The sequence below is a fragment of the Histoplasma capsulatum genome, genomic scaffold, assembly GCF_000149585.1.
Source record: "Histoplasma capsulatum NAm1 scaffold_11 genomic scaffold, whole genome shotgun sequence".
In the NCBI taxonomy this organism is placed as follows: domain Eukaryota; kingdom Fungi; phylum Ascomycota; class Eurotiomycetes; order Onygenales; family Ajellomycetaceae; genus Histoplasma; species Histoplasma mississippiense.
In genome coordinates this window covers 513,094-534,998 of record NW_001813972.1, presented here as the reverse complement: position 1 = coordinate 534,998, position 21,905 = coordinate 513,094, and the positions used below count along the sequence as shown (strand labels likewise).

The window sequence follows — 21,905 nt, the reverse complement described above, 5'->3', positions numbered from 1 at the left end:
GCCCTGACGCTGCTGCTCCCAGCGTTCGCAGTGTATCAGAACATGTTCGACTGTTTCCCATTCATACCCACAGGGGCACCGTGGGGTGGGGAATTCAGGTACCTTACACCGGTTTAGGAAAGCTGCCAGTCCGGTTTTCCCTGACCTCAATTGGATGATGATAGTGCTGCGAGCCTTGCGCAGGCCGGTGTGCCACTTCAGAATTTTCTTGTCTGGGGGCCGGCCATGCCGCTCCCCCCAGGGGGGCTCACGTCTTTTCCACCTCTGCACCCACCTCCAGAGCTGCTCGCGCTTCAGCCAGTGATTATATGAGGCTTGGTCCAGGTTGGCTCGTTGTTCCGGTGTCATCTCTGCTGTGACTCTCTCCTTAGCACCCTGAATCCATTGCTGTTCCCAGTCCACTGGCAGGGCTGCCGGGTGAACCACAGCTCCCATGTGTCTCTGTGCCCCCCTTGTCACCCCCCGGTGCCGAAGCCTGGTCCTTATGGCCGCACACGCATTCTCAATTTGTTGCGCCATTCCTGAGGCCTTCATCCTGTTGACCGCCTTTGCCACTAGCCCATCCAGGTGGATGTCTAAGGGTACTGTGTGGGTTTCCGCTTCCAGTGTGCTTGTTGGGGTTCTTTTGTATGCCCCTGCCACTATTCTGAGGCAGGAGTTCTGCACTGTGGTCAGCTTGAGGGCCAGTCCTGACTTAGCTGGACCCGTGCCCCCCTGCCCCTGTGGCTGGTGCCATGCTATTGCTCCAAAGGTCAGGGCCGGCCTGATGACCATGTTATACACCATTCTCGCTTGTCGTAGTGGGAGCCCCCATGTGGATTGGGTGGTTTGGGACAGTGCTCTGACTTGAGTCTTCATCTTGCCTGCCACCGCGTCCAGGTGGCCCTTCCATCTCAGCCTAGAGTCTAACCATACTCCCAATACCCTCATCACCTGTTTCGGTTGTATAGTTTGTCCTGGCAGTCTCAGCTCAGCCTGTAGGTTGAATTGGTTGCGCGCCCGTGTGAAGTGCATTAGCTCATACTTCTGGGGGGCAAAGACCGCCCCGTGCCGTGCTGCCCACTCCTCGCATGCCCGATGCATGCGCAGGAGCTCCCTGCAGTTGTCCTCAGTGGACTGGCCATAGGCCATCACGTTGACATCGTCTACAAAGGCTATGCACACCACCGGGCGCCCCGGTCTTGAGCAGATGCGCACCAGTTCCTCATTGTAGAATAGGAATAGTATAGGTGATAGGGGTGACCCCTGCGGGATGCCTGCTGGGATGTCAAAAGTGTCTGATTCCTGGCCCTCAAAGGCAATTGTGGATTTCCTGTTGGTCATGAAGGACGCAACCCATCCCACCAGGTCCCTGGGGATGCCCAGTCGCCGGAGGATGTGAACCATTCGCTCCCGCAGCACCTTGTCATAGGCCCCTGTCATGTCTAGGGAGAGTACCGACGCCACCTGTCCTGGGTGCTGCCACACTGTCCTTATCTGGGCTAGAAGTTGTGCTATGGCTGTTTCAGTGGACCTGCCCCTTCTTGCCCCCTTTGCTGTGAGGGTAGCAGGTTGTGGTCCTCCGCGATCTTCCGCAGGCGTTTTGCAGTTGCTGCCTCCACAATCTTCCCTATTGTGTCCAGCAAGGCAATGGGTCTCCACGCTCCTGCAGTCTGGTAGTCAGCCTTCCCTGGCTTGCGCAAGGCCACTGTCTTGGCTTCCTTAAACGTGTCTGGGTAAGTCTCCCAATGCCAGCATGCATTGGTGAGAGCTGTTATGGCTCCACAAATGTTCTGCCCAGCATCTTAAGGAACTCGTTGGTGATCCCACTCCTCCCTGGTGCCTTCCTGTTTGGCAGTCTCTGGATCAGGCTTTCCATGTCCTCCACACTGATGGTGTCATTTGACGCTTCCCTTTCAGCTTGCAGCAGCTCCATATTGGTGTCACTTAAGTCGGCGGGCTCTGGCTGTGGGAAGAACCGTTGTCGTAATGCCTCAGCCTTCCCCTCAAAAGAGGTTTCTACCGTCGCGTCAGCCCCTTCCCCTGTTCTCAGGGGGGGACAGTAGGTGCCTGTGGGGGCAGATGGCTTCTTTCCTTGCCCCATTTTGCTAGTCCCCACATCAATCTGGGGTCATCACGGGTCCTGTCAACCAGATCTCTGAAGTTTGCTGTCTTAGCCAAGTGGATTTCTCTGTTGCGCTTGCAGCGTGCCCTGAGCCGCTCCATTTCTGGGAGCTGGGACCTCCTAGCCTGCTTGTACTCCTCCACTGCCTTGGCCACCCTCGGTGACCACCATGTCTTGGATTTTAACCCAGCCTTACTTACGGTGGCGTGTTTGTCCGCTAATGTCCCTACAAATCCTACCAGGTAGTCTGCATACTCCTTGACTGCTTGCCTGGAGTCCAGGCTTTGTGGCACATATAGCTTTTGGCAGTCCCTTGCTACCTCCTCAGGCTCCGCATTCTTCCAGTTTCGTCTCTCAGCCTCCTTTGGGATGGGTGTGAGTTCCAGTGTTGTTTCCATGGGCTTATGGTCAGATCCTTTGCATGCCTCCTCCGCTATTGCACACCTCCTGAGCTTGTCGTGCAGGAGTGGTGATAGAAAGGTGAGGTCTATAGTCGTCCCTGGGCTGCCTCTGTCCTGCCATGTGGTAGCCCCTACAGGTGTGGCAAGCTGGAGACCCAGCCTATCCACCTGTGCTATTAGCTGCCATGCCATGCGGAAGTTTCTCTCCACTCTCACCCCTCCCCACCTCTCATGGTGGACATTAAGATCTCCTAATATGACCAGCTCTGCATCTGTGCCCATTCCGGCTACCTCCTGCAGCTGGCCTATGGGGGATTCCTCCGGTTCACTGCTGTAGCCCCCTGGAGGAGGTGCATACACATTGACTATTTGCACCTTACCCAGGTCGGTGGTGATTGTCAGCACTGCAATGTATTCTGAGTGGTAGTGGCACTCCCATGTGTGTTCCACGAGCCTTTTGTTGACCAGAAAGCATACTCTTGGGTGTGTTTCCGGGTGATATGCTGGCCAGAAGCCGCAGCTTCTGGGGCAGTGTGTTGCTAGCATGTGGGGATTCCGGCTGGGCTCTTGTACTGCAATTACGTCGTATTTGTCTTCTGTTGCAGGGTCTGCCAATAACGCACCCATAACTCTCGCAGAGTTGTGCACGTTATATTGTAGGAGGTTTAGTGTGTCCCTCATTGTTGCGTGGGGGCTGGGGTCTGCGTGTAGTCCATTAGGTCCTCCTGCAGCTGAGACCCAGGTTGTGAGCTCTGTGGTGCTATAAAGGCACTTAGAGCTCCTCTCTGGGCTTCGCCTGCTTGCAGAATCCCCTTGGGTCGGCCTGGTCCTCTTCTTTGGCCCTCTGGTTCCCCAGTGGGTAACCTTTTATTTCCTCTGGTTTGCACCACCTGCCACCCATTTTGTGCTTTTGGCTCCATAAACCTACGGGGTCTTTCCATGTATGCTGTACGGGCCCTGCTTGATGCCCTCTCCCTCTCAGGGCACTTAGAGACCCAGGCTGGGTGTGTTCCCCTACAATTTGCGCACCTCGGTTGTTCCCCAGCTTTTCGTGCTGGGCATTCCTTGTCGTCATGTTCTTTTGCCGCGCAGAACCCGCACCTTTTGGCCTGCCTGCAGAATCTGGCCGTATGCCCATACTCATGGCAGTTAAAGCACCGGGTGACCTGCGCTTCCCGGTGGAAGATTTCAACGTCACAAAATATGCTGTCTATTATCAATCCATTGTCTACTAGTAGGTTGGCTTGCTGAGGCGAGGTGACGCTGAGTACAAGAGACCCAACCTTTGCCTGCAAGCTGGCATTCCGTCGTAGAGACAGTCTCTCAATTTGTACCCCTCTTCGGAGTCCTTCATTCTGTGCGTAAATTGCCATGATGGCTTGCTGTTCCTCCTTCCAGTTGGTGTTGCCCATTGGGACTCCCTTAACCATGACTGGGTACAGGGTGTGCTTTGCCTTCGCCTTTTGTCCCAAGACTTCCAGCCATGTGCTGCTCTTAGTCAAGGCCTCCCTGGTCTCCCTCGCGTCGGTTGTCAGGATGATGTCTCCACTGGGGAGACATCTTGCTGCAAGCACCTTTCCCTTTGTCACATCCACAATTCTGGCGTTGACGGCTGCCACAATCGCTGGGGGGGTGGCCTCCTCAGCTGGGGGGGCTTCGCAGTCCCGGCGTAGGACAGTAATCTCGCGGAGGGTTCGGTTAGGCACTGGTTTTTCTGGAATTCCCTGTCCTGCGACCTTGGCCCATGATGACAGTTTGGCTTCTTTCACTCCTTCGGGTTGGCGTTGTACACGTGTCGCCACGGTCGCGTCTTCCACCTTGGCCAGCATCACCTCCCCCAGTTTGACCTTCAACTCCCTCACCAACCTGGCTGCCTCCTCCACTACCTCCTTCCCTTTGCCGTTGATGGCAGGATCTTCGCTCCCATTGCAAAGAACATTGCTCAACTGTGTCAATATTGCTCCACATGTGGTGGGCTGCTGCCTCTTGTCAGAGTTTTCTTCTCGCGGGCGTCCGTCAGCGCGTCCCACGATTTCCTCCATCACAACCATGGCACCAGCACCACCTCAACTGGGGATTGCTGGGTGTCGTGAGATTCCCTGCGATCAGGGCTATCGTTCGCTATCGTTTTCAGTGTATTTATATAAAAGTAAAGACCTTTTTCCTTTTAAAATTCGTGTTTTAAATGTTTTTTAAATTTTGTTAATAAAGTTGTCGTTCTTGCTCATTTACTTTAAAATCCTTGCATTTTTATATGAATGAGAAAGACTGATAATGATTTCTGCTGCTGATACTGCTGTTGAAACTGCTGCTGCACAGAAGCAGTTACAGCATGATCTTATTGTAAAAATAACAGTATAAAAAAAGAATGCACTGAGAATCAGCAGATAAAGCAGATCAAAAAATACACAGATAATATATATAAAAAAGTAGAATGAATTAATGATAATATATAAATTTATTTTATTTTTATTTCTTCTTTATTTCTGTGTATAAAGAGAGATAGAATTTGATAGACTAACTTTTCACTGCTGCTCAATCTCCACTATTCATATAATAGAAATGATATGATGAAAAAAAGTTTTCAGATGATCAGATTGTTTCTGAGCAGAAGACAATTTGATTTTTTAATAAGAAAATTTTCAATCATTCATTTAAAAAAAATCATCACAAAAGAAAGTGTATAAATATTGAAAGAGAAAAGATTATGCAGACAATAGAAAAAGATTTGATCAAACAATATTGAACAGTTTTTATTGATTTATATCATACATAGCAGAGCAGATAAAAGAACTCTTATTCTTATTCAATTGATTAAATTTTGAATGATATATTAAAAGCTCACAGATTTATAAAGCATGTATGAATATGTACAAAATTTTTATATATACAGATATACTGAGTATGATGAAGAACAATTCATATCAAATGATGCACAGATGCATAAAAAACAGAGTTTAATGAAATGAATGAGAGCAGCATTTATAAAATTGAATAATGAAAATAATGATTTTTTAATCAGCTGCTATCTCAGTCAAATCAATAAAGAGTTTATATGAGGTATTATAAAGTTCAATTCTAGTTTGTCAAATAATTACTATTTTTCATAAACTATAATCATTTCATCCAAGCTGTTGAAGAAATTTCTCTGATCATAAATAAATGAATGATTTATTTAATTTCATTTTGAAAACAAATTCTTCTCTATCACTTTTTCTAAAATCTCTAATATGAATCTGAAACAGCTTGATAATGAAAGTTTATTTGATTCAGATGATCTTGCAGCTCAGAGATTTTTACAGCTATTAAATTATCTTTATATGATGATATTACAAAATTCTACTTTTCTTCAGAGAGAATTTTCAACTCATTAACTGTGAGCTGACTCAGTGTTTCAATGTGTAAAGTATGAGCAGTTTGTAGATGCTGTACAGACTGCAAAGTTAGTTTTCATTTTTTCATAAAAAATGATGTTTCAACGTTTAATATTACAAATTTCTGAGAGTTTGAGCACTGTACAAAGACAGATCAATGTGATAAATGGATCAGATAAAAGTCAGAGATGTATGAATAAAGAAGAAGATTGATAAAATTCAGTGTAAAATTAATATAATAATAGTTGAATTTTAAATCTTTCAGTCTATCTCTGTTTCTGTCTGTGTATAGAAAAATATTGTTAAGATTTTATTCATTTTTACATTTATATTTTCATTTTCTTCTTTATCAATCATTGCTGCTGCTATCATCACTTCTGCTACAGCATTTATCAACTAAGAATGATATTTGAATATATCAACTCTTTCATATGATTTAATCAATTAATCATTTCTGAAAAAAATGAAAACAGATATTGAATAAACAGTTTTCTATACAGCATTTGAAATCATTATATGAGTCTAGTTGAAGAAAGAAGAATAATGATTGCATGTTCTTTTTTCAATGAAAGATGATCATTGATGAGATATTCAATCATCATCATACAATGAAATCAAGATCTGTTCTAGAGATTGTGGAAAAGATTGAATTGATGTGTGTATAATTAAAAATAAATCTGAATAAACTGTTTATCTTTCTCAGAAGAGCAAGAAAATAATCTGTGTATATTAATTATATTACATATTTTTTAACTTTGAATATTTATTTATGCATATAGACTGCTTTAGTAAAATTCATAAAATGAGCATTCTCATTCTCTTCTTCTCTCTTTCCTCTTTCATACACAAAATAGAGAAGAATTCTATGCGTAGCAGTATAGAGATGAAAATAGAGGTAAATGGATGCATTCAAATATCATGTGACACTATAACTACTACTAACTACTATGAGTTAAACTACTTTTGAATTAGTGGATATTGATTAGAAGTCTCAATAGTTTCAAACTTCTTGCGAGGCACTGTATATGCCTCAGCTGCCGACATGCTAATACAACCACTTAGACGTCCCACAGTTAGGCACCCAGGAAGACCCCAGGCCACCAAGGACCAATGGCAGTAGGGTAGTGGAACTTAGGAAGAGCCAGGTTCCCCCAGCTGGCCGGATGGTAGAGTGGGTCCGAGGGGGGGTGTTGGGGGGATTGGATTGGGTGATTCGTACCCTCTATACCACCACGGCGCTGGTGGTGATTGAGCTCTTTGCCCTAGTGGCCTAATATACTACGGCTACCTTATCACGTGCCCCCCAACATATTGTGTTGCTCTCGCGTAGATGGTTTAGTAATGAACAACAACGTTAATCCTCCTACAATCCCCCATGATAGACTTTTATGACTCAATCGTAACCCCGGAACCAACTCTGATCCAAACCTAAACCTAACTCCTATTAGATAGCCAACATCCATATTTAGACTAGCTTTTTGACTCTTGCTTGGTTGCTGTTTGGCACTGGCGAAGCTTCTTCTCGCCCGTTTTCTGGCTCTGTAGCCCTGATAGTCGTTCGCCGGTCTTTTACGCCGTCGACATAAAAGCTGTTCAAGCACCTTGAAATTTTCTTCAAAGTTTGTAGAACCATTCTCAGTACTTGGTGCTGAACACTTTCAAAAAAAAATCCGAGAGGTTTGGAGGACTCGCAACAACTATTTCTTCTTGTCCTTATATTTTTCTTCGTCTTGTCTGCGCCCCGCTTGCTTGATCAAAAACCAAAACGCTTCCCAGGAAATGCCATCCAGGATGCCGCCTACTGCTGCTGCCCTTCCCCAAGCTTTACAATCAATCACTGCTACGAAAATCACCGAGCTCAAGAAACAGCGTGCCCTGTTTGAGTCTCGCAAATCAGCGCTCCTCAAGAAAGCTGATAGTCAAACGGACCTTCGAGAAAGGGTGAGGATCCTTCTTGAAGGTGTAACAAAGATCCAGGGTTTTCCCGGTGATGGCTTGGACACATCCGACAAAGATGATGCAGAACGTGATTGGCATGATAGTTCGTGTGATGGGTCGACCAGGAGCCGGTATCGGAACATTAGACGGTTCTTATTCCAAAGTAAATATGACTCGTCGATATCGAGTGGGACGCTGTCGACGTGGGAAGAGGAGCTGAAGCGAGACCTTGATCTCCGGAGCGTAAAGCATGAGCACGCTTTATTCTTTAGTCAGCTGGTTACCGAATGGCTCACAAACCCTAACGACCCAGCTGCAGAGAAAGGAACTGAAGGACAGTCCGAGCATGTTGGGGAGGGAGGAGATGCATGAACAGCGGGCGGAATGGGAGTCCTTGGTGTTCGATCCAGCTCAAACTGACACTGTCGCTATTGAACGGTACCTCGAGCAGCTTTTCGCTCAAACCAGGCTATCCCAGCAGGCTCTCAAGGACCTGCGGAGTTCGGTTAAGGCCTGTTCAAAGGAGATGCTTGCGGATCAGAAAGCGTTCACACCTAGTTCCCTCAAATGGATCACGAGTGGGGTCATTTCGAGTGATATTTTCTCCCCCGATAAGGTCGTCATACTCAAAGGGTTTCTCGAGAATGAGGATGTTGCTCAAGAGGTTGCGGATGTATTGAACATGCGTCTTGCTCAACTTGATACTTGGAAATGGGGTAGCGAAGTTATACCGCTTGAGATGCGACGACAGCTGAACGGAAAATACCGGGTGTATATGGACGAAGACGTTCTTGATGCACTCTTTTTACACTACCTAGGAGTCCAATGGGGGGTGAAGTTCAAGGGCATATTTGGAACGTTTTTCAATTCGCATGCGTGGAAGCGGAACGCACCGCCTATTCCGAAGCGCGACCTGGAGAGGCGGCAATATTTTCTGGATGAAAACCCTAAAGGCGACAACGATGCACAAGTGAATCTATATAAAATTAGGAGAGACATGTTCGAGTCGTCCTACTTTATGAGCCAGCTCCCGTATACCCAAGGCCAGACTCCTACGTATGACTCCTACGTTGATGAGGATCTTTCTACTTCACCTATTGACCGGAAGCACTCCTTGCTTCATCTCCTAATTACAGAGGCCCGGGTAGCCACTACGCTATATGGGAAAATAACAGTATTAAGGTCCGACTTCAAATGGTTTGGGCCTTCCCTCCCGCATTCAACCCTGCTGACGGTCCTGAAATTTTTCCATATGCCACAGATCTGGCTCAATTTCTTCAAAACATTTCTCGAAGCACCAGTGAGGTTCGTGAATGATGGGCCTGATGCTCCAGCGCGAATAAGGAGGCGAGGTGTTCCAATGTCTCATTCATTAAGTGACTTCCTTGGAGAAGTGCTGCTTTTCTGCATGGATTATTCCGTTTCAAAATCCGCAGATGGTGCCTTCCTTTATCGCCTCCATGACGACTTTTGGTTCTGGGGCCAGGAGAAACTGTGTGTTCGTGCTTGGGGCGCTATGACTGAGTTCAGCAAAGTTATGGGGATTGAGTTTAACGAGGAGAAAACCGGGACAGCGCGACTAACTGGAAAGAACCCTCGGTCTTCCCATCAGGAACCGAGCTGTTCCGAGAGCGAAGGCGTGGATGAGGGTGGTTCTGACAACATGTCCATCAGTTACTCGGACTCAGATATCAATAACAATGCCCTTCCCACTGGTGACGTGCGTTGGGGATTTCTCAAGCTTGATGAAGAAGAAGGTCGATTCATTATCGACCAATCAAAGGTAGATGAACATGTTAAGGAGCTTAAGCACCAACTGGATGCGTGTCGAAGCATTTTTAGCTGGATAAAAGCGTGGAACAGCTATTTTGCTCGCTTCTTTGTTAACAATTTTGGTAAGCCCGCAATGTGTTTTGGGCGCGAGCACATCGAAATGGCAATAACTACGCTGCAACGGATAGAGAATGAGCTCTTCATGTCACCCAGCAACGTAGACGCGTCCACTCCTCGCGCCTACAATGCGGTAGATTATCTCAGACTCTTAATTGCTCAGCGATTCAACGTCCACAATCTCCCGGATGGCGTCTTCTACTTCCCCGTAGAGCTCGGAGGCCTAGATCTCCGTAACCCACTGATCCCTTTCCTCGCCATTCGCGAGAATATGAGAAAGACCCCGGAAAAGACTCTGGAGAAAGCCTTCATAGAAGACGAAAAAGCGTATTCAGCCGCAAAGGAACAATTTGAGAAGCATGGACCCAACCACACTGGCAATTTTGTTCTAAATACATATCGCCGCCGCCATGGTGGGCGCAGCAGCTCCTCTTCCCCGTCGTACATGGCACCCGAGACTTTCATGTCACTAGAGGAGTTCAACAGATACACCGAAACCACCAGCAGAAACCTTGTATTGGCATATCAGGAGTTGCTCGTCTGTCCTAAACAGATAGCTGTCAATTGGACACCAGAGCTGATGGGTGAGCAGACTCGATTGGACGATTCGTCAGCGGACAATTCACCTCCAATTTTCTCCAGTTGGCATTCCATGAATATGTACTGGAAGTGGGTAGCGGAGTTGTATTGCAGAGAGATTGCAAAGAGATATGGTGGATTGGCAATTGTAGAGAGGGGAGTTGTGCCACTGGGAGTGCTGAAGGTGTTGAGGGAAGGGAAGGTGAAGTGGCAGGGTTGAAGTTCCTTGCACGAGACTCAATACTTGTTGTGTGCTTTTGGGGAAATGTTTGTATCATGTCTAATAACGATCTGTCAGATAAGGCCCATTACTCTACTCCATTTCGCAGTTGAACTCCAATCTGATAATTTAGCTATGGAAATTATTTTCATTTCTCAACCCTATATTTTTATTTTCTACACACTCTCATGATAGCGGACTCCAGAGAGTACCACATTCTAAGGCGAGCATGGCGGGAAGGGAAAAAAAAAAAAAAAAAAAAAAAAAAAAAAAAATCACTACGTTAGTCCATTTCGGAGACGGCTGGAAAATGTTTCCATGAAATTTAAGTGGTGAAAAGTTTCCTACAACCAGAATGATAGGGGTAGGAGTCCTGTGCAAGGTAGCTCCGATGCGTAGAATTCAAATTGTAGTATCAGAGTACTTCTGGCCAAGTAGAAATACATTGATGGGATAAATCAGTTTGAAAATAGCGATGGGATTATTGGGAAAAGTGTTTGGAAAAGTGTTTTCTGGTCAATATTGACAGTCCAAGGCCTTTTTTTTAATCCCTTGAGAAGCACATCTTCTCTGTTCAACTGGGGGTATCTCAAAATTGATATATTTACTTGAGCACGTGTTCCTCCCAATATGACTTGCATCCACAGTTTATGCAATGGGTAGGAAGGCATACGGAGGTGAGAAATTTCCCTTCCCACTCAATCTTACATCTGGGGCATCTATACTTTCTTCCGTTTATTGAGTAATAGTTGCTCGCCAGGAGTTGCGCGACATCCACAGCAAAGCGTCCGCACTGTTCGAATGTGCACAAGAACTCATCCTTTTGCAACAGCCGCTCAAAATGGTCTTTAGCCGTATTCGCAAGTATATTGTGTAGGTTCCGATCCATAGGAAGGGTGGGTGGATAGACTTCCACGATGGTAATAGGGAAGTCATCCATGTCCCAGCAAACATGCATAGCGACCTCGAACTTTGCCTTCGCCTTCTCTTTTAATTATGGAATGCCATAATAGTCTGCAGCAACATACACTTTGGAACCGAAAAGCATCGGTGAAGTGCGCCCTTGACTGCCACTATCATAATCGAGCCCGTACATGAAACGGAGCATCGCTTCGATCGTTCGAGGCTCATCTTCTAACTTGATAATGTCGGTTGCAGTCTCCTGGTATTTTAAACTAACGTGATCGGTACAAATGCCAGCGACAGTGAAGTGGAGATTGAGACTGACGAACCTTCCACTCTGCACTAAACATACGTGAAAAGTACTCCGATTGACCAGAGAGGATGAGCTTATGGACCTTGAATTCTTCTTCCCCCCCGCCTGGATTGTGATATCCGTGAATTTTGAAGAATGGAATAAACTATGGATTATCAGTTTTCAAACCCTTAATTCCGATTTATTGAAATAGACCCTTACCGCTTTAAGCTGGCAGAGAGGGTGTAAGTTGTATCGCTCAGGCTCATGATATCCGTTTTCGAAGAGATCGTCACTGCCATAGTTCAGAATGTTTGGAGATAGTAAAGCAAAATGGAAATAGCTAGGGTCGCCTTTCAAATATTGGCTGGGAATGGTGTAGGTTAACCATACCAGGAGATCGCAGGATTTGATTTACGACGGCTTTATGGTGGCATTCATCGAGTTTCAGGTGAGGTATGTATGTATGTAACAACATACCCAGGAATAGTTGCAATACAAACTCTGTACAAAACATGTCATGATGTGAGACCTGCAGGTCTTAGCTTATTAATCCCTCCCGCCATATAACCTCCCCACTTAGCTAGCAACCTTTTCAATCAAGCAAGCTTTACACCTTCCACACATGATTAGTGTCATGATTGTCACATGCATGTGAAATGATGATATCACCACAGAAATGCTAATATTGCTGTATTATAACGCAGGGCCTCTAAAGTTCCCCTACCTACATGGGCAGATACAACTTCCCCTTCCGTGCGTTTCCGGTCAGATATGACCGGCCTATATGCGGACCTGAAATTTGAAAATGGGTTCCTTTTTCGTAAGGTGGATCATCTGCAGCCGCACATATTGAAATAAAGAAAAGTAGATTATCTGGCTAGTTTTCGGCATCATCAACAACTGATGTCAATATTTGCGTCCATGTTCATCCAATGTTCTATGACAATAGAGGGTTCCTTATGGAGAGTGAGCAAGATGATTTTGCAATGCAACTGAATAGCAGACATCCACAGGTAGGGAAGGACCAAACACTTTTGAAATCCCAACTGGGCAAGGGAAAACTCTGGTCACCCAGAGCAACTTACATATATTGCAACCAGTATACTTGATTTGAGGTTCTTTTGTATTGCTGTTGGTTTGCAACATCCCGCAGTCGTAGCAGAAAATTACACAGTGTTAAGCTATCGATTGTCAAAAGGTAGCGTTCCATTTCTTAAGGGGGTCCAAGCAAATGCGAGGGCGGACGACTTCGTCATTAGATGTGGTGATGAGGGTATGGTTACTCTAAACACGCTTGATAAGGTGGATGAGGGTGTAATCGTGCTGGCGTTAAGAGATAGCAGATCCACTTCGTTTTGATAGTTTCTAGAAATTATCACAGAGTTGCTCCCGTGCGAGTTTGATGTCATTGATGTGTTTTTCGTGGAAGTGCGGTTGATATACGACACTCTATGCAATTGCTCTGGGTCAGGGCCTCTTCATGAGGAATGCGTGGACCGACTGCAAGGTTGACCGTGAGGGATTCACATCATGCTTGGACGATATCACCCAAGCGAGGCGTTGTCGAATGTATTCTTTGTTAATAAAATCAACTCGCCGAGGTCCTTCAAAGTTCCCTGTATCGTTCTGTTATAAGCGTACAAGCATACCGAGGACGCTGACGAACAATGTGGGTACGCACCTTCCTTGTTATAAAACATGCAGATTATCATGAGAATTGCGCCGGCGGACAGGTCCTTGCCATTATCGCATGTCACAATCAATGACTGTGAAGGATCACGAGATAAATGTAAAGCAACAAACTGTTCAACCTTGTTGAGAACCTTTCTTAGCTGCCGGCTCCCAAGTTTCCCTGAAGGGCACCCAAGGTTCAAGGTTTTCGCATCTTCCTCTGTGGTAGGCTCGGTTAATGATGTATCCATATCTCCTGCGTCTGACACATTGCACTTAATCCGTAGATCGAATAGTCTTTCCTCATTTATTCCCACACCAGCTGGCTCCGAGTTGCTCCCTCGGCCACTTCTCCCAATATAGATATTATTGGTAGGCCGTATTAGTACGGCATCTTCATTTCCCATCTCCCGATGATGCTTCCCGATTAATTCAGCAATCACAGCCGGCAAGTCTTCCTCGACAGTAGCGAACAGGGTAGATCTATTGTCCCAAAAGATTCTCGGAGTCAGGCCGCAGGACCACGCCTCACTATCATCTCCGGCTCCCTGGATATAACCGCCCTCAGACATCTCCGCCCCCTGAACGCGTCTCGAGGCAGAGCAAAGAACGATGAGATGGAAAGCATCCATTTCTTTCTCAGTATATTCGGGCCAAAGGAATTCTCTCGTAGCCCAGGTAAGTCTTATGGGCTTGCCGAGGCGTGATTGTAGTCCTTGCATATTGAGTTTGAGGGACTTCGATTAGTGTTAGTAGTTATATATATATACACACATATATATTTCACCCCCTTCATTAAAACCAAGAGAAAAGTGGAAAGAAATTTTACATTTAGTGAAATAACAAAGCCATCAATTCGCTTTTCAATCTGTGACTCTTCAGAAGCACCCAAGAAGTCTGGAGGGAATTGGACGTCGTGAAATGTTTTTTCGTCCGGGAAAAGGGCCCTATTCAAGACAGCGGTCCATATAGGAACTGTTTTTGATAGTGCATCAGGCATAGCTGAGTAGGGAATATCGTGTTAGACCTACAGGGCGTGGGATGAGAAGCGATTGCTTTTGCTTATGGGATACTTTTGACAGATGTATATGTACCCATACTAGGATCATGGACATGTCGGAAACGTATACATACATTTGCCTCTTCTGGTGGAGTCCACGATAACACATCTAAATAATACGAAATTAGGAAAACAAATCTTAAATCCGGGTTAGAATGTAGAAGTTCAACAAGGACTGAGCTTACCCTCCATTCTCCCTCAGAATATCTAGTAACTGTAAGTTTAGCCTGCGCAGACTGAAATCCCACTGCCCTTCGTGGCCATCAGTGCTCTTGAAATAGGCACTTCCAGCCTTCCTGTCTGTGGGGATATACCAGCTACCGCATCTCTCATTGGCGACGAGCGGTAACCCATAGTGATCCGCAACGTGTTCGGTAAACTCTGAATCTTCCTCAATAGACCGTAGCCTGTTGGTGATTGACAGCGCGGACTTGCGAAGCGAGGAAAGGATTTGGGAGATACTTTGATGAGCAGAAGATGGAAAATGGAGGGATGATATGGAAGTAGGGTAAGGGTTGGGGTTGGCCATGTTAAGGACTTTATCCTTTGCGATACATAGTACTCGTAGTAACTTGCTCGCCTTCGCTGAACAGTTTTGGCTAGTTACTGAAATTTGTTTGGTTTGCTTACTAATCAGGGTGGTTGGAAGCAGCCAATCAAATGCCAGCATTGGTTATGCGTTGAATTTTAGCCGTGGGGCAGCCGAATAATCTGCAATCGACGGATGAATGCTACAAAATTTAAGCTCAATTTTTGTCTAAATTGGTTGATTATTTGATTTTTGGAAGAGCGTTATATTCCATTCATTAGAAATAATAAATGAAATCGTATGATGACGGCTCGCTGTGATGAACCGGCTTTTACTCTGCACGCGCTACAAGCCCGGGAACGAACAGAATTGCTAGTACTTTCACACATGAAATAAACCGACTTGCAAGGTATAAACGGCAAAATAGAATTTCTATTCTGCTGCTATTTCCTGTATTCTGAATGATCTAACACGTTGCCGAAATTGCCGTAATTCGGCCAATCGCCGTGAAGCCGATTGCCGAACTTAGTGGGAGTTTCAAAATTACTTGAGAGTAGCTCGGCTAACTAAAACCGGCAAACTGACCCTCCTCCCGAGATTTTCTGGTTTTCGCCTTTAGTTCTCTGTTCTAAAAAGAATCTTTTGGGATGCAATTATTACGTCGCAAGGAGAGGGTCTGAGCAAGAAGTCGACGGCGAACCCCAGGAGCACTGACTCTCGAGTGAATACTAGTGTGCTAGTAGGGATCAAAAAATCCTCCTGGTGTCGCTCTGGCTTCCCTGGGTCCACAGTTGCACACATTACTATCTTCTCCCCTTCCCGAAGGAATTTAAGCGCATGCCAATAATCGAACTGCTCACTTAAAGGAACTTCAATCCTATTCCCCTCATCCCCAAGCCTTTACTCTATATTCGCATAGATTAAGCCTGAGTGAGGAAAGTGATAGCTCCAAAACTCAACATCACAGCCCGGTCGCTTTTGCAATCTCCGAAGGCATCATTTTTGTCGGTTAGGTCATAAGACAGTGTGGAAAGAGTTAGAGCTTTCCTAGCAATCTTTATACATACCGCATGTCACTTTCGTGGATCTAGCGTGCGCCATTGCACAATCGGCGTAGGGAAAGCGCAGCTAGATATATAAGCTCTGGCAGACAAAGTTGTAAACCTTCCTGCATCCGCTTTCGACCAGCAGAGCGTTTGTCCCCAGATCTTGCACCAGCAACTATGCCTGGGGCTTCTTTGCTTATAAGCGCAAGGTATAACTTTCAACCGTTGAAATTGGTAAGATGTTGGCGGAATTACAATCTCGGGTGGCTTGCGAGCTGAGAAGAAACCGAAAACCAGACTTTGATTTAGTTTTGATTCAATTTACCTTTATCCAACGTCTATATGAAGCACTAGTGGTTTAAGACGTTCATTGGTAGACCGCGCATTGATGTCATTTGTAAAAATCCTAACATTCAACCACTTATATTCCCGAGTTTACCTTCCCTTCACCTTCCATTTCATCCTTTTATTTCTTTTTATTTTCGCATTCTTCATGTTCCAAAATTTATCGGTCATATTCTTTCTCATTCAAAAAGGAACGAAAACGAAAGAAATTCAAAGCTGCCAATAGAATAACTTGCCTCTTCATTGACTTGACGTAATACCATCACTGCCATGAAAAAGCCAAATCGTCCTTCCCCTAAGGAGGGGAATCTACCTGGCAAATTAACCTTCCCTCAGCTTCGTTCGAAAATATTTCGATGCTTCCAAGTTAAATTTCCCAAGTCCAACGATCGCTGCACCCATGGCCCTCAGTTGACATGTAGCCAGTGCAAATACTCATCTTTTGATGGTGGTAAATATTGCCCAAAAATGTACCAACACTATATCACACCTGGTGAGGTGGAAAATTCCAAGAAGTCGATCCTCCACCGCTTACCCCCTGAGATCGTTCTCCTCATTGTACAACATCTCAAGCCGTTTGAATTGGAGTGTTTAAGATATGTGTGCCGGCTGTTTTATCACAATTACCCTACCACGAGGTTGCTCACGACGCAAGGGAAGTTCGAACTCCAATGCCTCCTGGAGCGTGAGCCTGGGTTGAAAAAAATGGCTTGCAGGATGTGCTGGAGTAAAAGACATGACAAATCCATGTTCTACCCGCTAGACTGGGATCAGAATCCGCATTATCGCAAGTGCAAAAGATATCGGAGAGGGTTGTTGCAATTTTGTCCTTATCAAAGTGCGAGCTTTGATGATGTGGTGCTCCTCAGCAAGTCCAGTAATCAAGCTTACCAGTTTCCAAAGTGCTCTCATGACGCATTTGATATGGCTCTTGCGTTACAGGAACGTCCTTGTCTTTTTCAGGATGAAACTTGGACCATCGTCCGCTGGGGTAAATGCAAAGTGCTTACCACAACCACCCTCGTGGCGATCTATCCTTCTGCCAAAATTCCCTCCATAGCGGACGCTGAAAGAGCGTTCTTGGCCTTGGATATTCCTCTGTGCCCCCATCTCCACCTAGGTGATCCGTGTGTCATAAAACAATATAGGCCCGACCTTGTGGCTCGTCACAAGGTCGGGCCTCTACATCAGTTCAACACCGTCCAAAATTGTTGCTGCTTGCATTGTCGAGGCTTCAAGTGCCGATTCTGCGACTCCAGATTCAGATTTCGCGTGCATGTCAAGAAAGAACCCCTCACAAGCACCTGTATTGGGGTGTTGATAATGCGAAATTTGGGTAAATTAAAGGATCCCAATGATCCATGTTGGCTTAGGCAACTTTCAGTCACCAAATTGCCAGAGTTCAGAACCCAGTGGTCCGATCGCATTGTTGCAATGTGCCTAAACTCCACTGTTGGAATTCCGCAAGGGGATGTCGAAACCACCATGCTTTCAAGGGTATTGGAAAACAAGGCTAACAGTGTTTTGAAAGAGAGGGATGGTTGGACGACGGCTCCTCTTGGTAATTTACCTGTTGGGATCAGGAACCTACACAAACCACTATGGAAGCCTCCGTTAAGTAGACAGGACAAAAATTTCTGGCACTGGTAAGTGACCGGAAGTTTCCCCGTGCTGGCCATTCAATGGATGCTTTTGACGACATGCTAAATTAATTTCCACCGCACGAACAGGGAAGGGTATGACTCCGACAGATATCTCGCCGACAAAGAATTTTTTGTGTAAATGTGGCACAAGCGTGTCCTCGATCTAAAATAAAATAACGTGAGCTAGCACCGAATTCGACATCAAAAAAGCTGATACAAAAGGATACACGGCCTTGTTGTCGCTAAGCACCCGTAGGGGTACGCACCCTACCCCAGACGGCTAAGCTAGGGGAGTTCAGGGGCAGGAGAACTCCGGTCCGTGTCAAATGAGTAAACCTTCTAAAATCCTTTTATTGAACATGTTAAGATGGGTTGGCCCCGTCTTAAGGATTGATCCTTTTTTTGCACGTGACCCCTGAATGAGAAGCAATGACATCATGTCCTAACTGCAAGATTGCGCTTATTATTTTAGTGTGGGAAGTTATCGCTGTATTATCTCTTAAAACAACGTCGTTGGAATGTGGAATATAATAATTGCATCTCAATCATTGGTTTGGGGGGTTAACAGTTGGCGTCGGTTGTCCTTGTCCCAAAACGTTGGGCAGCTGCCCGTATATTGTACAGCGGGGTATTTTGTCAATTGTGGGGCTTTTCGAGCGACGTGTTCAATTGCAGAACATCTTCCTATTGGCACTTTGAGAATGTATCCTTTTCATCCTCATATCCAGCCGATCATGTTGGGTGACTGGAACAGAGTGATCAAGAATTGAAAGCGCTTAAGCGACACATTCATGGGTGTCGCTGTCACTTCCAAGAGGTCTTCCACAAAGATGTCGTCAAACGTTGGGTAGCAGTCGCATTTCGAAAATCAATACACTCCTGCATATGCATGTGTTCTGTGGGCCCATCCGTGTAGGGGGTGTCGTGTTTGCTGTTAGGGCTCAGGCTTGCTAACGGGCGAGCACCTGAAGAGTCTGAAGAAAGGGGGGAAAATGGTGCGGCGGCCTCGTCCAAGTCTAATCTCTCGCCGAATGCGGCCTGAGCCAAAAAATTTCGTTGTCCCCGTTTTCGTTTTGCAGTAATATCAAAGTAGATCCTTTTTCAGAACCAGTGGTAATTGTTTTTATTGACCCTTTCTCCCTTTTTTCATGTCTCCCCACCACTCTCCCCTATGCTTTATTCTATGATTTTCATGAAAAAGGGACATAGAAGCAAAGGAAAAGGTAGGAATGAGGGGCCATGGTCATCAGTTCTGGATCCACACGCCAACGATAGGCTGCGGCTAGTGGGCTAGCAGTATTGAGCTCGCCGCATCTTGTTCTCATCGAGCGTAGCGCCTATAGATCATTTGGTGCGAAGGTTGCTGGTGGGTTCGTTCGATTCGGCCAGAACCAGGTCAAAATGGCTTGTCACTCCTTGATGAACTAGTTGGAGGCGGAGGTGGATGCTCCCTTTGTTCAGCACAGGGACTACCTATCAATTGCTCCAAGGTGGGTCAGTCTTGAGTCCTGTAACGATATTCTGTGACTTGAGGCAGAATTCAGGTATCATCCAGGGCACTAAAAACGGCAGATGCTGAACAAAAATTTGCCCCTCATGATAAAATCATAGGCTCCGCTTTGCTCCGCTTGATCTCCAATGTGATCTTGATGATACCAGTTGTCCCACTGCAAAGCAAGAAAATATAAGGATCCACTGGCCACTGAACTCGACAGTAACTCATTGCCTGGTGAAACGGTTCAATAATCACTGTCCTGGTGAATAAACTTTTGTAATTCCCTGGGTACCACTTTGTTGTCATCTGGTTCTCTTGGTCAATCCTGATTCCTCTGATATAAAAAATCCCCAACCCCACCAAATAAACATCCATTTTCAACAAACAAATATTGACCCCCCACCAACACTCCTCCCATCTACATCAGGATTCTCTATTTGCATTCCGAAGAATATCCCTTTCGTGGAAAACTATCTCAACTACGCCACAATGCCTAAGGTAAGGTTTTCCATGGATTGTTGCCATTCTCCATCATCTGCGCTGCCGGATGAAGGGTGGACCCCCGCACTCTGTGCCCTTATTTGCTTTGGTTGTTCAATAGTTGCCCTCCGATGCTGACTATAGATCCTTTTCTAGATCACAACCCTTCTGTTTGACTGCGACAATACGCTTGTCCTCTCAGAGGAACTCGCTTTTGAAGCATGTGCAGACATCGCCAACGAGATCCTCGAAAAGCACGGCATTCCTGACCGCTACACCGGCTCCCAGCTTATCACCGACTTTGTTGGTCAGAACTTCCGTGGTATGATGGTGGCCCTGCAGGCCAAGTTCAACTTCAATCTCTCTCAAACTGAGCTTGAAGCATACGTCAAGGAGGAGGAGGACCGTGTCATAGCCAAGCTAGAGGCCAAGGCACAACCCTGTGAAGGATCCACTGAGGAGCTAGCCAAGCTCTTCGCTTCGAAGAAATACGACATGGCTGTGGTTTCGTCCTCTGCTCTCCGCCGTGTGAAGGCTTCTATCAAGAAGGTCGACCAGGAACGGTATTTCAAACCGGAACACATCTTCAGCGCGGCTACCTCCCTCCCTGTGCCGACAACAAAACCTGACCCAGCAATCTACCTGCACTCCCTCAGGGTTCTCAATAAGACCCCTAGTGAGTGCATTGCTGTGGAGGACAGCAAAAGCGGCACGTTGAGTGCCATTCGCTCCGAAATCCCCGTCATCGCCTACGTGGGCTGTTACCACGGAAAGGCTCAACAGGATGCGGTTGCAAATACCCTGTTGGGCCTGGGCGCTAAATCTGTTATGAGGCATTGGTCTGAATTCGAGAAATGCATCGCCGAGATTGAGGCGTTGTGATCAATGCCAAATAATACTTCAATTCAGCCAATCGCTGTAATTCAAATCCTTTCCATTTATCATTGGCCCAATTTCATTATTATTTGCCATTGCTTCGTTTTTTCTTTGCACATTTTGTTCCAATGTTCTTCTTTTAATTTTGGCCACAATTTCTTTTCCCCCTTTTTTCCAGCCTGGGCTGTTCCACTTACAACGTTAGACAGACCGCATATAACGTTCCGAAGACGATAGCTAGATGTTTTTTTTTTCGCTTTCTCTTGCCTTTTCTTATCTCGCAAAGATCTGGGCCTTTCCGCGAACAAAAATACTTTCATGAGCTAACCACTCCATGCCGCTCTCCCTTAGCATCATAGATAGACAGGCATACACACATGGGACATGAAGGATGATAGTGATTGCAAAATAAAAGAAAAGAATTTTTTTCCCCTCCAAGAATTTTGTTATGTTATGATGAGTTCGGGCTCTACGCCTAGTCTTCTTATTTCATTACCTCATTCACAGCTCTTTATTCTAGTTTCCTTGATTCATTGCAATTGGTATCACCGCCGTCAGGGTCCCAAAGATATCTTAGCATTTGTATGTTTTCATACATCAATGAACATGGCACAGCATTTCTTTTCTCCTTCGTAGATCCAGCTCTCCATGTTTGGCAACACGCAACAGAAATAATGAGATTGTGCCGTCAGAAACAACGAAATTAGAAGAACCGAAGGTCAAACCGCTTTTTGCTTTCCCTACTGTACATGAAGAGCAAGAGAGAAAAAGCTAAACTGAAATTTAGTCTATTCTGATGGTTATGAAATTGCAAAATGTTGATGTCAGACTGGGTGTCAAGCTCGGTGTTGCTCGTGAAGCCACTGAGACGCCCCCATACAGCACATAAATAGCTCTCGCAAATGGAATCAAGATCAGATCAAGCTTACATGCATCATCCAAAGGCACTAAAAGAATCACACTGGGAAAACAAAAAAGGATGAGGAAAAGAATATATATAAAGATCCTTTCATCCCGTTCTCCCAACATCAATCCCAAACTCTCATTACATACGCG

At 45.7% G+C, this 21,905-nt stretch overlaps 6 protein-coding genes across 6 annotated transcripts in view; 2 read left to right on the top strand and 4 right to left on the bottom strand.

The window, feature by feature from the left end:
- Window positions 1–35: 35 nt before the first annotated feature.
- Window positions 36–4,556, bottom strand: HCAG_08412 (predicted protein; the record flags this gene model as incomplete). Its single annotated transcript, XM_001536580.1, has 7 exons — window positions 36–102; window positions 275–1,481; window positions 1,514–1,711; window positions 1,810–2,104; window positions 2,305–2,870; window positions 3,129–3,265; window positions 3,535–4,556. The coding sequence occupies 7 exons, from the start codon at window positions 4,554–4,556 to the stop codon at window positions 36–38; spliced, it is 3,492 nt and encodes a 1,163-aa protein (XP_001536630.1).
- Window positions 4,557–7,670: 3,114 nt separating this feature from the next.
- HCAG_08411 (conserved hypothetical protein) lies at window positions 7,671–10,506 on the top strand (the record flags this gene model as incomplete). Its single annotated transcript, XM_001536579.1, has 2 exons — window positions 7,671–7,980; window positions 8,090–10,506. The coding sequence occupies 2 exons, from the start codon at window positions 7,671–7,673 to the stop codon at window positions 10,504–10,506; spliced, it is 2,727 nt and encodes a 908-aa protein (XP_001536629.1).
- Window positions 10,507–11,500: 994 nt separating this feature from the next.
- Window positions 11,501–12,003, bottom strand: HCAG_08410 (predicted protein; the record flags this gene model as incomplete). Its single annotated transcript, XM_001536578.1, has 2 exons — window positions 11,501–11,867; window positions 11,924–12,003. The coding sequence occupies 2 exons, from the start codon at window positions 12,001–12,003 to the stop codon at window positions 11,501–11,503; spliced, it is 447 nt and encodes a 148-aa protein (XP_001536628.1).
- Window positions 12,004–13,171: 1,168 nt separating this feature from the next.
- On the bottom strand, window positions 13,172–16,065 carry HCAG_08409 (conserved hypothetical protein; the record flags this gene model as incomplete). Its single annotated transcript, XM_001536577.1, has 7 exons — window positions 13,172–13,320; window positions 13,386–14,112; window positions 14,205–14,377; window positions 14,510–14,544; window positions 14,621–15,064; window positions 15,550–15,592; window positions 16,032–16,065. The coding sequence occupies 7 exons, from the start codon at window positions 16,063–16,065 to the stop codon at window positions 13,172–13,174; spliced, it is 1,605 nt and encodes a 534-aa protein (XP_001536627.1).
- Window positions 16,066–19,982: 3,917 nt separating this feature from the next.
- On the top strand, window positions 19,983–20,855 carry HCAG_08408 (conserved hypothetical protein; the record flags this gene model as incomplete). Its single annotated transcript, XM_001536576.1, has 2 exons — window positions 19,983–19,991; window positions 20,130–20,855. 2 exons carry the CDS (start codon window positions 19,983–19,985, stop codon window positions 20,853–20,855), a joined length of 735 nt encoding a protein of 244 aa, XP_001536626.1.
- Window positions 20,856–21,552: 697 nt separating this feature from the next.
- Window positions 21,553–21,905, bottom strand: part of HCAG_08407 (predicted protein) — a gene marked incomplete at both ends in the record, with an annotated part of 3,700 nt that continues 3,347 nt past the window's right edge. Inside the window, 2 exons of the mRNA XM_001536575.1 lie at window positions 21,553–21,620; window positions 21,779–21,796. Of these exons, the coding sequence (XP_001536625.1) occupies window positions 21,553–21,620; window positions 21,779–21,796 (86 nt within the window). The remainder of the gene's footprint in view (window positions 21,621–21,778; window positions 21,797–21,905) is intronic.